At 41.0% G+C, this 17,493-nt stretch overlaps 2 protein-coding genes across 3 annotated transcripts; both read right to left on the bottom strand.

The window, feature by feature from the left end:
- Positions 1–283: 283 nt before the first annotated feature.
- Positions 284–5,497, bottom strand: LOC311490323 (cornifelin homolog B-like). Of its 2 annotated transcripts, XR_014699150.1 has the most exons (4): positions 5,468–5,497; positions 4,984–5,093; positions 2,004–2,149; positions 284–730 (listed from the first exon to the last, which is right to left on the bottom strand). XR_014699150.1 is itself a non-coding variant. In XM_084547762.1 (3 exons), exons 1-3 carry the CDS (start codon positions 5,090–5,092, stop codon positions 638–640), a joined length of 348 nt encoding a protein of 115 aa, XP_084403888.1. In that variant the 5' UTR covers positions 5,093–5,383; the 3' UTR covers positions 284–637. The 2 variants fall into 2 exon arrangements, 1 of the variants encoding a protein (XP_084403888.1); XM_084547762.1 differs by lacking the exon at positions 5,468–5,497 and having other exon boundaries at positions 4,984–5,383.
- Positions 5,498–5,613: 116 nt separating this feature from the next.
- LOC311490713 (uncharacterized protein) lies at positions 5,614–14,941 on the bottom strand. The gene is made up of 5 exons (XM_084548352.1): positions 14,382–14,941; positions 10,957–11,032; positions 9,968–10,072; positions 8,347–9,260; positions 5,614–8,073 (listed from the first exon to the last, which is right to left on the bottom strand). Exons 4-5 carry the CDS (start codon positions 8,405–8,407, stop codon positions 7,679–7,681), a joined length of 456 nt encoding a protein of 151 aa, XP_084404478.1. The 5' UTR covers positions 8,408–9,260; positions 9,968–10,072; positions 10,957–11,032; positions 14,382–14,941; the 3' UTR covers positions 5,614–7,678.
- Between the last annotated feature and the right edge of the window lie 2,552 nt (positions 14,942–17,493).

Raw genomic sequence — 17,493 nt, forward strand, 5'->3', positions numbered from 1 at the left:
ATTTTTCTGTTTGCCTATAAATCAGTCCCCAAGAAGAAGTTTGAAGCACAGGGGAGACCGTGCTTTCTCAGCTGCAGGCCCCAAACTCTGGACCAGTTTGCATCTGCACATTAAACAGGCCAAGACACAACCTGTTTTTAATCTCATATTGTGTGTTTTTATTGTATTTTAATCCTGTATTTTTTAGTTTTTTTTTTTGTTTTTGTTTTTTCCCCTCTTCCTCCTCTTTGTTTTACTGACAATCATTTCCATGTATTGTAAACATTTTTCACGTCATGATCAAAGGGAGAAGCTGTTAAATTTTTGGTGTTCCTGTGCCTTCAAAGAGCTAAGATCTAAAAATGTTAAACACCAATCATTTTTAAAGCAGTTTCAGTGTAACTCAGGAGAATAATAAGATCGCAACCTCCTTCCTTGAAACAGAAAGATTTATTGGAAAGAAATGTAAGAAAACTGCCTTAAACATCCAGCATATGAATATGCTAATGGAACATCAGTACAAATAAATGTTGTGACCAAGTATTTAGTCTGCAGTAGATTTTTTTTTCTTTCACCTCTTTCACCAACCCACAACAAAAACGGTTGCATCCTATCCTCTCAAGACCTGAGTGGTGACTACCGTGGCGGTGACGTTCTGCTATGTGTTCCTGATCTTCAGCTCCCGATTCATCTGGCACCAGGTGCAGATGTAACACCAGAGTACTTTGCAGCAATCATCACAGAACGACCCCTATGTGGGACAGAGATGGTAAATAAATGCACGTACAACATTCCCATTAGCCCTGACCGTAAAATCTATTTAGAGCAATTTGGCAAATGTCAGCAGGCTAAGACACCAAGCTAAATAATGACAGTGACTCTTGCAAAGCCAGCGATGCAGAGCAAATGCTACATCACACTGGCCATGGGCAGTCATATTATGATAATAATGGGAATGCTAACAGGACTTTTGTTAATTTGGAGTCAACATCAGGTGACATGATCATTTTTCAAGAGGAACAGAAACATTGAGGTAGTGAAACCATTTGTACAAAAGAGCGTTTGAAACCAAAGCTGGAATAGATGTGGGCACCTGCGCCTTTTGCAAATGTGGGTTTATCTTTATGTACTTGTTTATGTTAATGTTAACCCTATTTGCATTAGACAGCTCAACACTACAGTTTTGACTGTAGGCAAATAATTGTACAGTACGGAGACAAATGAGGAAATGTTTTCCAGGAAGTGAATCTACAACTTTTGTTACTGGATGCCCTAAATATGAACTTCCCAATTTGTAGGGACACTATTTCCATTGATGTTGAGAGTAAAACTCCTCAGTGTCTTCAAGTATTTAGTACAAAACTCAATAGTCCGACTTATCGCAGCATTAGCTTGATATTTAACCCACATATGCTCACTAGGGAAATCAGTGCTATAGTACTATTATACTACTACTCTGCCACTGCTATACTACGCTATACTCAGAGGTGGGAAGTAACGAAGTACAAATACTTCGTTACTGTACTTAAGTAGATAAACAAATTCAGGTATGGCGTGGTTTCTGTTGCTATCATTAGCTTTTTGAGCATTTTTTGGAAGCCATTTTACAACGTTAGCAATGCTATGGGAACACATCGTTTATAGGTAATGCTAGCTAGCTCTTGGTTTAAAAACAACAACAACCCAATAACACTCAATTTATTATTAAAAATGATCCAGATGCTCATGCAGGACCTCTGGTCAGTTCAGTCTAGATTATTCTGCTAGAACCTTTTTCATTTTGCAAAATTATCAACGGATGAATTGTTTCATTAATGGCAAAATCATTTTATACTTTTACTTAAGTACATTTCAGAGCCTGTTCTTTTTTACTTTTACTTGAGTAAAGGAGTTGAATCAGTACTTTTACTTTTACCAGAGTATTACTTTACACAAGTATGCGTACTTTTACTTAAGTATAGAAAGTGAATACTTTTGCCACCTCTGGCTGTACTTCCCTCCCTCCCTCCCAAAACCAGCCTTACCTCGATGCCGTGGCGCTCTCTAATGGAGGAGCGGAGTGTGCAGGACACCACACAGCAGAAGTCCAAGGCCGGCATGCAACAGCACCAGCCATGCATCTGGGCTGTCTGACACTGCATGCACGGGAAACACCAATATGCACAGCAACCTTCAGGGCAAAAGAAGAAAATAGAAACTTAGAGCTATTTATTCATTCATTCATTCATTCATTCATTCATCTTCTGTAACCGCTTATTCCTGTTAAGGGTCGCAGGGTCTGCTGGAGCCTATCCCAGCTGTCATCAGGCGAGAGGCGGGATACACCCTGGACAGTTTGCCAGTCTATCACAGGGCTAACATAAAGAGACAAACACCACCAATTAACCTAATGAGCATGTCTTTGGACGGTGGGAGGAAGCTGGAGTACCCGGAGAGAACCCATGCAGACACAGGGAGAACATGCAAACTCCACACAGAAAGGCCCATGGATTCGAACCCAGGACCTTCTCGCTGTGAGGCATCAGTGCTAACCACTTAGAGCTGTAACAGTGTCAAATGACAACGTGAGAACAGTTTAACCTTTTGAAAAAGGGTCATTTGTAGAGGGAATTATCAGCCAAGGCTGCAGTTTGAGGCCATTGCTTAACTGCCCCCCCCCCCACCCGCACACAAAAAAGAGAAGCTGAAAGTAGAAACTGTCAGAAAGAGAAAACAGAGCTAAACGAGGAAACGCTTCTCTGGATGGTGAAATATGTCTCTAAAGGAATGATAATAACTATGTGAAAACAGCTACATTATTTCAATGTTCACAGCTAGATTAATTTTTTTACCGTTTCAAGTCATCCACTTTCTGTGGCCCTCATTCCAAAAACAACATCCCTGCTGAACTATTTACAAAGTAACATTTTCATGCCCAGGAAGCAAGATTTTAAACAAAATGTTGCTGATTCATGTTGCTGATTCACATCCAAATCCAGTCAATGTCCAAGTCTTTCATAAAGTTTAAAAGTTGGCGTCTTTCTTTTACCGAGCAGAAATGTAAACTTGTATTGTGAACCGAGGTACAAACCTCAGAATAAACGCTTATTCTGAATGTGTTTCTTGCATGTCCAAATAATAATCCTGAAACCCGACTGATATTTGCATATGTCACAAAGACGTAAAGATCGATGTGAGAATATATATGTGACCTATCAAACTTCTCTTGTCATTTTATGACTAATATTAGCGTGCATGTAAAAATAATGAAGGACACATCCACATGGGACCTGTCCAGGGTGTACCCTGCCTCTCGCCTGATGACAGTTGGGATAGGCTCCAGCCCCCCTGCGACCCTTCACAGGGACAGGCGGTTACAGAAGATGAATGAATGAATGAATGATGAATGATGATGCAGGGAAAGGCTGTGTTTCTGAACTGTTGGACATGTGTTTGGAGATTCCTCTTCAATGTGGAGAGAATTCTTTAGTCATCGTCAGCTGTAATGTTGCCTTCAGATGAGGTCGTGTTTACTGCGTTCACAATAAAAGTCCACGTGTCCAGGTGGCATTCACAACTTCGTAATTGGAAACGTTTGATTATGGTAATTATTTTTTATGTGCAACTAAGAAACTGTGATCAAGTAATTTCCCGTATGAATCAATAAAATTTATCTAAGTCTAATCTAAGTCTAAGTCTAAGGTCCAAGTTCACTAGTTTCTTTTTCACGATACTTTCAACGACATAACGATGAGCACACAAGTTTTATTCGAGAGGGTTGAGATTGCTGCTCTCACAAGTGCGATCTTTCTTCTTAATGTGTGCAGACTGTTGGTTTTAGTATCCTACGCCTTTTTTTTAGTCTTTATGAAATGTATAATGGCTTCTTTGGGATTTAATATCAAAACTCTGGTAGCCTGGAAGCTAGCCAAACTTTATCTTCCCATGAAATTATCAAAATCTTATGTTACCAGACTCATATTCTGAAAAAGAAACATGTGGACGTCAGAACTGCATGACTGAGTAAGGGTGGAAGACATCATCATTGAAGAGCCATTGCAACACCATTGCAGCTCCCATTGGCAGCTTCAGCAGTAACGATGGGCTGCATTGTGAAACACTGACTGGATATCCACACAATGAGCAGTGAATATTCCCAGTTTTTCTGATCAAAAATGAACTTTGAGCTTTGGAGCCGTCACACATGAGGCGTCCTTAAAGTTCTCAAAAGTCATTTGCGATGTCTTCACTTTACAGCTGATGACTCTGAGAGTTACAACATACTGGGGGAGCTCCTCCCAGGACCACTAAGGGATTATTTTCTGTTTGGACTCACGCAACTAATAGGACCACTGAAGAGACCTAATAGTCACTGCAGACACTTCATATAGCTACATCACTTGGTTTAGTACGGCTTACAATATATGACTGTGTCATATATGAAGCTCAATGTCAGTTCAGTCAGGAGGTCAACCTTTATCTTCATCTATTCCCAATTCTTTTTCTTTCTTCGAATCTGATGACGCCTTAATTAGGACTAATCCCCAGACTTTCACATTTTTCTATTGTGCATGTTATTCAATCAAATTTTTATTGTTGTCTCTCCTGATAGAACCAGGCTCGACAAAGCCTGGACTGTCAGTCCACATCTGTATTTTGTATGTTTTACCAGAGTTTACTCTTCTGTTTTTTTTTGTTTTTTTTGGTAATGTTGTGTTTATGCTTTAAATCAATCAACACATACATCTCAAACAATGACCATAAACTTACATCACTGAAGGTTCCCCTTGTCCTGGGAATAGCTAGGTAGTAGTAAAAGAAGACCCCATAAATCATGCTTTGAGAGTTATTTTTGTTCTCAAAGGAGTACTTTCTCTAACAAGCAATGAAAAGTTCCTCCAGTAGCACCTATCGTTTCAATCACTTCTACCACTAACACTTCTTATTTAGGTGCAGACAAATAGAAACAAGGTCTGTGGTGACAGAAATCATTGGTAGTTTGTAGGATTCGTTGGGTCGACTTACAGGTTTCCAAATCGGAGCAGCAATCGCACAAACCAGTGCTCCATGTCGAAGAACCTTGTTGGGTGGAGGTCATTGTCATCACCTGGGTGGGCTGCTGGTGGACGGCCATGCTTGGAGGACACGAAGCAGAGATGGAGACATTGTGAAATTAGCTAGCGGTTAGTACTTCAGTGTGTGGAGCAAAGATCGAGGTCTCGGTCTGCTTCAGAGAATTACTGTCCACAGTGGCTGCTGAAAGATTCAGATCAGGGTACTTTCCCATGTATGCTATTATAAAGCCCACAAAGACTTTGTGTTGTTCACAAAGAGCCACCTGTAACTATACACTCACAGCGACATCAGATTTCCTTGTGTCAACAAAGAATCTAATCAAATAAGTGCAATTAAATATACTAATGTAACTCGAAATAAATAACACTTATCAAACTTCACCAAAAAAAAAAAAAAGTTTATTTTTTGGGGGGGGTTGAAAAAGTTTTCTTACCTGCTCTTGGTCCGTTAGCTCTGGCAAAGAAAGAAAAGTGTTGGGTCCAGTCAGAGCAAGAAGCATCAAATACAGGCAGAGTTTCACTCAAAGCCACACCCCCCACAACCCCCCCATTCCCCACCTCGCTCATACTCATTAATTTATTCCTCCATACTAATGTAACAAGCTGTGCTGGGACTTTTGAACTTTACATTTGCATGAAGAAATGCAAAATGCAAAAATAATAATAAAACAGAACCACCACAGTGACACCACTGTGAGAGAGATTCAACCTTATATTCACTTATTGTACATGCTGCCTCAAGCTCTGTGCAGTGTATGTGCACAGGAGGTGACCATTCACACAAACTAAAAATACAAAAAATTTAAATCAAAATAGACATCGCCTAAGAGAAAGATTCTACCACACATACTGCAGGTGTTTTTGCATAATTTCTTTTTGCATACATAGCCAGTGACTTACAGAAATGTGCAGCTGGGAGCGCTGGCAGGTGATTGGATCACAGAGAAGGAAATGAATGCTGCTCTGGTGACCCTGTGAGGCCTGTGCTGATCATTACAGAGATGTGGATAAAAAAATTTTGAATGCACCTTAAACTTAAACCCACACAGACGATTTTAAGTCTGGGCTTTTTCTTGCCACTCAGAGACATTTAAACATAGGTCCTGAAGTTGAACCCTCCCCCCAGACTGCTGCTGAGGAGTGCCCCAAAAGCATGATGCTGTTATCACCATGCTTGAATGCCTTCAAAGAATGAACAGTGTTACAGGTACAGGTTATGATATACAGTTTAAACAGCTTAACAGCTTGTTAATTTGTTTTCTGAAATGTAAATTTGTTTTGGGACTCGTAAATGTGTTATGGCAATGTAATTTTGTTTTATGATATGTAAAAATGTTTTCTAAAATGTAAATTTCTCTCAAGCTTTGTAAAAGTGGTGCACATTTTGAAATATTTTTTTGCACCTCTCGGCCACCGTACATATTGTCTGTCATATATTATTATTATGTGAATGAAAGATACATCTTCGGATGCTCTGGGACACATCCTCAGTGATGTGCCTGAGATCATCGAACGTTTCGGGTCTTTCAACATCAGGGGCCTCATGTACGAAGAGTTGCATAGATTTCCTTCTAGATCTTGACGTAAGTTCAGATTTAGAAGCATTTCGAAGCACATTTCCTTTGTACATCCCGATTGAACGTACCCGACTCCTCCCTGTCCACGCCCCTTTTAAATATGCAAATCACGGCCCACGCCCCTTTTAAATATGGAAATTATATTTAAATTGACTCTGCACCTGAGATTCCCATCTCTGCGCGATCAGAAAACGAAAACATAACAATGAGTAAGACGGGAAAGAAGAAGAACTTCACAGAAATAGAATTGGAGACGCTACTCACTGGAGTGGGGATGCGTAAAATGTGCTCTTTGGCACGCTGCCATAATGTTTACTTGCATTTGCGCATCACGTATGATCTGCACACTGATCGAATGAAAATGTTTCCTGTTGACATTTACAAATTCATGCGATGGCGCTTTTATATAAATGTTTGTGCAGTCGATAGCTCTGATTACAGTCAGAAAACCGTCTCTCGCTGCAAATTGCTCTTTAATGTTGACCTGTTCAGATGCATTGTATGGGAATCTGATATACCTGGCTGACATGCGGATAATTCCGTCCCACGCGGCTTGCATGGCTCTGCTCAGGGTCGACCGGCACAGTACCGATCGGTCGGAGTAATAGTTTTCACATTGATGACAGTTTCCCGGCATCACCTCTAAGTGTCGCCAAAGGATCGATATCTGTAGAATCCTACTTACGCCAGCCACGTCATTGGCGTAGGGACGTACAAAATTCACGGACATTTCACTCTTGATACATCTGAACTTTTACGTGAGCGAGTACTTGCGTAACGTTTTTGTACTTAAGCAACTTTCGTACATGAGGCCCCAGACGTCCTCCCTCAGGTGACCCAGCCAGGGCTGATCAGACCCTAGCTTGTGTCTCAGTAGCACTGGCCCACTGATCGCTCCTCCTGATCCAAAGCCATCTGGAGGCTCTCTCTGCAGTCTCCATGGTGTTCTTGATGGCTTTCCGTTTTGCAGCCCCCATGATGCCAAGCAGTGAATTAACTTTGCACAGTGAGCGGCCAGGAAAGCCTCTGCACAATGAGCTCACAGCGTGCCCTCCAGCCTCTTCCTTGTCATTGCTCCACCAGCTCCTGGTACTGAGACCGCTTCCGCTCGTTCGCCTCCTCAAGGCGGTCCTCCCATGGAACTGTCAGTTCTACCAGTAGAACTTGCCTTGAAGAGACCGAGGAGAGCACGATGTCTGGCCTCAGGGATGTTGTTATGACATGCTCTGGGAACTTGAGTTGCTTGCCCAAGTCTGCCCTGACGAAGGCGATTTTCCTCTTTCCTTGATGTTGCTTGGTGTTGTTGTGGTTGGCTACGGTCTTGGAGATTGCTTCAGCAGCGATAGCGGCCCTCCCCCAGTGCTTCCAGGCAGCTGCTGAGGATGTGCTCGAGTGAGCCTCTCCCGGAGCACAGAGGACAAGCTGGAGAGTCGCCCACGCCCCAGTGATGGAGATTTGCTGGGCTGGGTAGAACAACATACACAGCTTGGATCATGAACTTGATCAGAATCAGAATCAGAAAAGACTTTATTGCCAAGCATGATGGTACATACAAGGAATTTGCTTTGGTGTTGTTACGCCTAAAATAAAATAAAATAAAATATAGAAACTATATTATAGAATAAATATAGAAACTTCCTGCGCTGGGGTTGTGCCTGCCAGATCTCAGCCCAGGACACTTTCCTGTACAGCACCCCCTCCCACCTCGTCCATGCTCCCTGCTGCTGCATGCCCACCATCCTGCTGGTCCGCTGCTCCTCCACTCCTGCCCGCACCTCTTTCGGGAGTAGCTGGCATTTGTCCTTCTCGTAGCGAGGCTGAGGGAAAGCTCCCAACCCTGCACGCCCCATTGCCACTGTGCCCACCAAGGCCCTATGCCTCAGCTGGGATTCTGCTACCTCCAGGCCTTCCTGGGCTCTACACTTCCTGCCTTTTCGGCCCACGATGCCCGCTGATGCCACTTTCGAGTCCTTGGAGTCCCAATACTGCAAGTCCGAGAGACCCTGAACTCCTTGTCCAGGCTACTGAAAGGGAGCTGGAGTTTGTTGGTCTTCCCATACAGTGCTGTGCTGCAGAGGCTGCAAGGCAGACCTAGCCATCTGCGGAGGTAGCTGCTGATTTTCCTCTCTACTGCTGAGAGGGCAACCTTGTACACCAGCAGAGGCCAGAGTACCCGGGGTAGGACGCCATGCTGGTAAATCCACGCCTTAAATCTCCCAGGTAAGCCAGACTTGTCTACCGCCGATAGCCATGTCTCAAGCTCCTTGATGGCAGTTTGGATAGCTGCTGTGTCCCTGAGACTACAGTCGAAGACCTTGCCCAGGCTCTTGACAGGTTTCTCAGTAATAGGTGGGATTACTGTGCCATCCACAAAGAAGCGAAACTTGTCTGTGTCTTTTTCCTTCTTCAGCACCATGGCCCTGGATTTAGCTTGTTTAAAGCTCATTCTTGCCCAAGAGATGAGCTTTTCCAGTAGTGACAGTGAGATCGTCCATGAAGGCTCTGATGGGGGGCTGCCGAATACCAGACTTGGAAAGAGGGCCTCTACATTCCACTTCAGCTGCCTTGATTACCGTGTTCATGGCAAGGGCGAAGAGGCTAACTGAGATAGTGCACCCAGTTATGATCTCCTTCTCTTGCCGATGCCAATCTGAAAAAAAGTTTTACAGTGGGGTCAGTACTAACTAGCATTAGTTGGATTTTCTCTTAAATAGTACAAGTTGCCAAGAAATTAGTAGAGATTAACATAAACAACATAAGAAGAACTGTCAATTTAAATCCATCTGCCTTTTAAACTAACAATATATGATGAGTTATAGGTGGATTTTGTTATCTTTTCTGTTAAGCTAAGCTAACCAATATTCTGTTAATATTTAGACAGAAAGGGGGAACTTCATCTGTAATGGAGAAGCTAACATTAATGACATTATAGAGAGAAGCTAAACAATGGAGACATTAAGACATTAGTGAGTGATGGACTTCATCCTGTATAACACAGGTGGAAAACAACAATCCTAAGTCTCAATCTAAACTATTTATTGAACCTATTGACTATCAAATGAAAAACTAATGAGATTATTTTTAAAAATGATTCAACATCTTGGAGGTTTATTTGCTAAAATGAGAAGCTTGATATCAAACTGTAGTTTGAATGTGACTGCTGTGCTTTTGTCAAAATGCGTTATTGGAGAGAAATACAAAATCTAAATAAATTACTTTATGAGTGTGGTTATAGTTGGACAGCAAAGCAGCAGTATTATCAATAAAAGCATGTCTCTTCTCTACTGTTTAACGTAAAATAAAAAAAGATGAGAAATGAGAATTAATTTCACATATCTCTGTGTGCATTTCTGTTACCATCAGCAGGGTGTCCAGCTCTCTGAGATAAACTTCCTCACTCTCCAGGACGCCTTTCAGGACCACGAGCCTTTTCTCCAACATTTCCTCCGGGCTGCACAACGTCTGAATCACAAACATTCAACAGCAACCAAGTAACCACAGTAAGTTTTAAACAGAAATCCAAGACACGCAGGAAAGGCCATACGTTTTGTAAGAGGATAAACATCTCAAATGTGAAAAGAATGGGTTTAAACATCTTCTACAACAGAGTTGGGCCCTTAACATATACTCACTACACTATTGACAAGCATTATGGGCGTATCTTTGTTCTTGAATGTGTTGCATTACATGAGGTAGATCGTTATTTGCCGGTATTTATTTGTTTGATAGTGCTGTCTGTATTTTGCCACTTTTATCTAATGTGGTAAGAACAATATTGAAGAAATAAAGAAGTCGTAACCTCTCACTAATCACCGTGGTGAACTTTTTTTTCTGTCCCGTCAACAGATTGATCTTTTAAATGCGTCTGATATCCCACTTTATGACCTGGCATGATCCTAACCCTAACCCTCAGTTGTGTTTGTGGTAATTAGGAAGTGTTGGCATTAAACTAAGCTAATGTAAGATGGTGCATGTGGTAGTTATTAAAATTGCTTAACATCATTTTGCAGCTTCAGAGAGCAGCCACAGTAAAGTGAATTGAACACTTTCTACGTATTGTAGTGGTTTCCCACCAAAATACACCCAAATAAAAGTCGACAGCCATTCAAAATAAAAGCACTGACGGACTGGAGACCCAGTAGAGAGAGAGAAAAAACTATAGATGTAGGATTTATGTCATCCTCAGCTCTGGTATTGGTCTCAACCATCTGCTGAGAGAAACGCAATACAAAATATTCCACAGGCAGTGGAATATTTAAGGCTATTTTTACTTAAAATACCTACATAACATAGCTGGATTCAGGCGCTCACAAGAGAGAACAAGAAAGTACGGAGCGAGTACTCACTGGGGCGTTGGGGAAGTCTATGCTCTCGCTGCTTAGAGGGGAGAGGAAACAGGACAGCTTCCCGTCTGCGTGAAACCTGGTAAAAGTTGATGAGAAGTGGCACCTGAAGTTTTATCCAGTCCCACAGTTGCGCTTCACTTCCTGTAAATGGGTTAATTTCAACACTCTGGCTGCGAAGTGGTTACTATTCAAAACCTCACTACTAACTGTCAGGTGATCACGCTGACAGATAACTAGACAATATTAATGTTTTCTACATTTATGACAAGGACCAAAATATTTACTAACCATTATTTGTATTCAAGTATTACAACTATGTTTATCATGACTATTAATAATGGATTAATAAAATAGCTGAGTTTAGCATTTAGTAGTGAAACTACTGACTACTGAGAATAAACACATACTAACAATCAATAAAATGCTATCAGTTATGTGGTTTGTAAAGTAAACTATTCCTGTATTAGTACGTCTTACATTAGTGACGTGAAAGGCCCCTTCATATTGACCAACGCTGCTATCTACAGTCAAACAGCTGTCAGTACAATTTAAGTGTTTTCAGTTTTCGCAGACAGAACTAGCATAATGTAAGTTTTGCTATTGTCTGGTGAATTCCCCATCTCAGATATCTGTCGAGTCCATCCTTTAATTTACATTTGGAAGATGTGTGATGGTGCTTTAAACTCCAATTAATTCACTTTATTTATTGCAAACAACCTAGCAGGCATGGATCATCGCTAGCAGTCCTTTCTTTGTGTCTACCTGATGTGTCCAATGTCCATTTGTGCCATTCTTTAAAAAAAATGATAGAAGTATTTAAGTCTTTAAGATTCAAGTTATCTTTATTGTCACTTCTGTAATATGTTAATAAAAACATACAGAGGTGTGAAATACAGTTTCTACTAGTCCCAATGTGCTGCACATATGCTGACAACACACACACAATAACTACTATGACTGCAACTACTGCGGCACTACTCTGTCTACTACACTACAACATATTACAACTCAGAATACAAAAAAAAATTATAAACAGGAGATGTACATAATCTGGATCTTTGCTAACCCCTTTGGTTGGTGCCCTTTCTAGCCACCAGTCACATGGCACCAACCAAGCAATACATTTATGTCTAACAATGTGAGCACCTCATCAGTAAATTTCTCTCAAGGTTTTATTGCGGCGTTGACAGGGCTAGTAGAGCGAAGATCAAAAAGTGGCCATACTTGGTGTACTGAAATTCTGTACTACTATTAGCCATAGACTGTATAAAGATGGACAGTGGAACTGCTCCTCAAAAGTGAAGCCAAAGGAAGTAGAGCTCCCCCTGGTGACTGGCTGCAGTGTCGGTCATAAGCATCAACAGCTCTTCTGCTGCTGAGCTTCTTTTCAGGACATACAAGAGCACAGTATATACAACCTGTCATAATCTCACATCTTTCTAGTTGCAATACTTGGTAATACAACTCCTATTGGAGTTTGTTGTTTTATTCATGATATTCATGAATGTCAATGTCAATATATATATATATTTAACCTCCTTACCGCCTCAACCCTCAATCTACACAAGTTGGTTGTTTCATCTTCTGACTAGCCACTGTAAACCTGATGCAATATGTGAATATTTATTGTACATAACATATTTGTCTGCCGTATTCTATTTTTTTGTAGCCTATCTTTTTTGCATCTTGCACTGTTGTTTCCTGCCACTGTAACACCCTAATTTCCCCACAGGGATGAATAAAGTCCTATCTTATCTTATCTTATCTTATCTCTTATCTTAAGCTCCACCTATGCTATTAGCTATTAAAGCCTTAGCTAGCATAAAACTAATTTTACTTGATAGTGTAGCCACCTAAGCCAATATTAATCATCTACAGAAATTTAAAGAAAATAAAATATTTTAGGGGGCCGAGGGCGAAGTGTGTTTGAAGACAATGTATTAGTACAGTATTAATCTAATAAAGGACAAATTACTTTAAACCAAATAAACTGTTCAGGACAAAAAAGACAACTAGACAAAAGACATGTGGCCAAAAGGGGCCCCTTGAACAGCACTGATCATTGGCTGCTTTTATTAGCTCCTGTGTTCCTAGGAGGTTCAACCTGAACAGGCAGACGAATTCAGTTTCTGTTTTTAACTGCCATGTTAATGTACACACGTATACTGTACATTTACATGGCAGTTAAAAACAGAAACTCAATTCGTTTAAGCCTTCTTAAATAGCCCCATCTAACCATAACCGTCCAAAGTTGTTTAAATAAGCTAAAAAATCACGCATAAAGCAAATATCCTGCATAGTTCCTCGACTTTAATAAGGAGCGATTGCAAAATAAAATAAATAAATAAATAAAAATTCGCGCGCATTTGTGGCAGGCGTGATTGCGACGCTGCTATTTTGCCTGGCAACGAGAAATACTGTTTTCTGATTGGCTGATAGGTCATCGATTCAAGGAGAACAATCTGCCTTCGCCTCATCCCTTCATAGATGACTAATCTCTCTTATAGTCTATGTTACTAATGTGCGGCAAGTTTTATCACTTCTCAGCGTGAGACATGTCATGTGTGGCGTGTGAGCGTGTAAATTTACTGAAATGCGTGTGTTTCACGCTCAAATGCCCGAGACTTGAGAATGAACCACCATTTGTTATCATTATGGTCATTTTCCATCTGCATAGACATAGATTGGCGTCGACCTCGGGGGTTTTCTCTCTATGATCTATCTAAACTGTACAAACTGAATTTAGTTTTACCGTAACTTCCAGCATTGGTGTGAATTAACAGATGCAGGGCACTAAACCTGCCAGGAGGGGGAGCTTTATATGCATTTGGGAACCTCTTGTCTTTCACAGCACTAGTCTGAGCTGGCTGCTGATTTCTGAGTTATTAATGTGAACGTGATTTCTGGTCCTCATATCTGTAATGGTTTAATTTTATATCATTTTTTAACTGAGTTGGATTTTATGAGTCCAGACTCAACTTTCTGACTAGGTTTACTGAGCTTTTAAAGTTTACTGCTCTGACACACCTGCATGACTCTATATGGGTATGTTCTAGTTCCTTATTTCACTTCCTAAAGTGGGGCCAGGATCCCGGTGTTTAAATGCTGTAGGAGCAGCAGTAAAGGCAGGGGAAGCAGCAAAAGTAGACTAAAGCAGCTTAAATGAGGCGGCCTGAATTAAATTTGCTGATGGACACCTCAACTGAGCCGTCAGCTGATGTAGCTGGGATTGTGAGCTGAGCTTGAATTATTCACGCCCTGAACTAACATATAACTAACATAACTTTGGAGATTTTATCAATGTGTCACATGACCAACATGGAAAAACAAACCAAACAAACCTTAGTCTCATAATGGAAACATTGAATTTAAGTGAGGTTCTGTATTTTAAACTTTAACTGGTTGGTTACTCATTAGCCACGTACCTGTAAAACTCTGTGTATGACAAAATGATTCTTGTAAAAGGTTTATATCCTCCGACTATCCACGTAGCATGTAACCGCACATTCTGAGTTTTCTTTTTAAAAAGCTCAGATTAGGGTGTCTATCCATGACCGATAATCAAACAAAGTACAAAAAACACCTGATAAAACACAAAAACAAAGGGGTGAATCTAAGTCCAGCCAAATTGTGATGTGTTTCTGAGAACACTTGAAGGCAGCAGACTATTTCTCTTCTAGTGGAGGAGTTGCAGGTTTCCTGTTTGCTATATCTTCCTGTCACCTCCTGTCTGCACCCACAACAAGATGTGCTACCCTCATGTGAACAGCTTGTTTTTACTGAAAGCAAATGTTTACAGTTTGCCCTGCAGCGTCCAAGGATGTTGCTGCGGTTGGTGCCATAAAAATAAAACTGAATTTCAAGTGACGTAACCAGTGCAATAAACACACACCCAGACAGTAATTAACAGGCTTGGTTTCAAGTTTCAATATCTTCCAGGACATCTCATGTCGTTCAAACTGAATCTCTGGATAGAAATGTGTGTGTATTCAGCTTCTCATACTCACATTCACACAGACACACACTTCTTGGGAAACCATTACTTGTACCACCCTATTTCTTCTGAAACCCCAGAATCCGTCAGTTTCCTTTCAAGGAAACAGAAACTTGGCTAAAAAATAGAAAAAACTGAAATAGGGAGTGTGCTCAGATCAAGGCTATCTGAGGCGTTCCCACTCTTACTTTTCATTATTTGCAAAGCAATCAAACGAGATAAGATGCAGTGAACGGGACTTTAAATTAAAACACCAGAGGTTATTAAAATATTTAATATTTTTGCACCTGATGACCTGCCCTCACAAGTAAAACAAAATTAATACTTTTCCCTGAAAACTCAGGAAATTAAAGGCAAGTAAAATATTAAGCAACACCTTGTTTTTGTTAATGAGCAAACAATAACACGTGCACTAATAGGTGGTTTAGGCCTCTGCGTTAATTTGTCACCGTAGGTACAGTGACAGCGCAGACCCTACACAGACCCTAGCGCCGTAGCTGACGTGCACCTCCCCAGAAATGTAACTACGCACCATACAGATGCAGACCACAAGAGCTGTGATTGGTCCGCTTGATAGTAGTTTATTATTTCCAGCTGCTTCTCAATCTCCGCAATTTTCAAATTGATTGTTTTGGATCAATAAACATGGAACACACCGAGGAAAGGTTAACTGAGGAGGTTTGGAGATACAAACGTTCGTATGACTCGCCTTCAGCGAAATTTCGGCAAAAGTTTCAGCCCACATCGTTGAAAGTGAAGCAGGAAGTAGACACAAAAATTATCATATATGCACAGTGGCCCTGAAGGTCAAAACACAACAACATTTCACAAAACACAACGATATTTCAGATTACGGAAAGTGCAGGGACAACACTTCTTGTTTCTGATTGGACAGAACCCGACAGCGTAACGTCATTTTCCTGTTTCTACTTCTCAATACGAGTTTTAAACCGTGTTGGAAAGAATGGAGGACGAGATGGCATTAATAGAGGAATATTTTGAAGAGGACATTCTTCATATGCTTTCAACCCATCATGAGATTAACATGTCCCTCGGAACCCTGAAAACACGACTGAAGGAGTTAGGACTGAGCAGACGGGGCAACTACGTCCTCATTGTGCGTCACCTCGGCCTCTTTAAATAATGCAAATGTCTTTCCGCAAGACATGCAGAAATTTGGAAACGACTCCTACTTCTTTCCATAATGTGGACAGTACATGTTGTCTGCTTTCAAAGCGCATCACAGTGTCTACACTTACGCGTAGCTGACCATTCACAAAGCATAATTTCTTGAATGGCAGCGAAACAACCAATCACATCAGCTTATATTTTAGCACGGGTTGTGTCCAATAAGAAACAAGAAGTGCTGTCCCTACCCTTTCCATAATCTGAAATGTTGTTGTGTTTTCTGTAATGTCATTGTGTTTTGTGAAATGTCGTTGTGTTTTGACCTTCACGGCCACTGTACATATCTCTAGCATCTCGGCATGCGTAGGTTATGGTGTATAGTCTTGCAGTAGTCTAAATTAGCCTTAGGTGTAAACATGACTGAGGTGCTTGTTCTTAACATGTTTCACAGCTCCGTTGAGCCAGTTTTATTCACACCTTTTTATCTCTAGGTGTTAGTGGGCAGCTGCAACTTCAGAGTTGACACCCTCAGTCTTCCTTCAGCAAAAATCACACATTTGTGTTTTGTACCATACCAAAGACATCCTCTCCACATTCTAGAGATATGTGTTTGAGATGGATGATTAGTTTAGTTCAGTCTTGAGCCACACTGGTCACAAACAGAGAATCGGTTTGATTGCCTACAGTCAATGTCAGTCAGAAGATGACTAGACTGATACTCTGCAGTCATGCCAGCCGAATGATTACCAATATTTCCAGTGAGCACTAATTTTCAATTTTCTGTTTAACCAACTCACACCAAGATCCTTGTCGCTGCATCTCTTGCATGGCTAAAGCTGTCAACTCTGTGCAGACTGTTAAACATGTACTTCATTTCCTGTGGCATTCTAGAGAACATTGTAATCAGCCATTGCCAGGAAGTTATAAAACCGAACTATAGCCCCACTCTTCAAAAGGAATAACTGCTTTACTCAGCACCTGATCACACCCCAGATTGTGATGGTAGATTGGATGGTGACTTGTAGCTCACTGTGTTTATTGCTCTCAGTAAACACTGTGAATCTTTTCTGTGCATGACCATCAAGACGCATAAGCTGGAGACTTTCGTTGTTAGTGGAGTGTGTAAATAGGGTGTTGACTCCCTGATGACTAGGTTGTGGTTTTGCCACGAAGGTTATCACCCACAATTTTTGTTGACTCTTCTTGCATATGCTTTGTGACCAGTGTGCCCACTACGTATCCTTGAGGTGCTCCACTATTTAAGATGAACATGGAGGATAACTCTGAGCATCTAAGTGTTTTTTGGAGCAAGTAAAAATAAAGTCATCCAGAGTTATGCAAAGCCTCACCTTAACTTTGGCACTTTGAGCGAATTAGCAAATGTTAGCCTGCTAATATGCTAATATGATTAACAT

Source organism: Chelon labrosus, assembly GCF_963514085.1.
Source record: "Chelon labrosus genome assembly, chromosome: 1".
NCBI classification, from domain to species: Eukaryota; Metazoa; Chordata; class Actinopteri; order Mugiliformes; family Mugilidae; genus Chelon; species Chelon labrosus.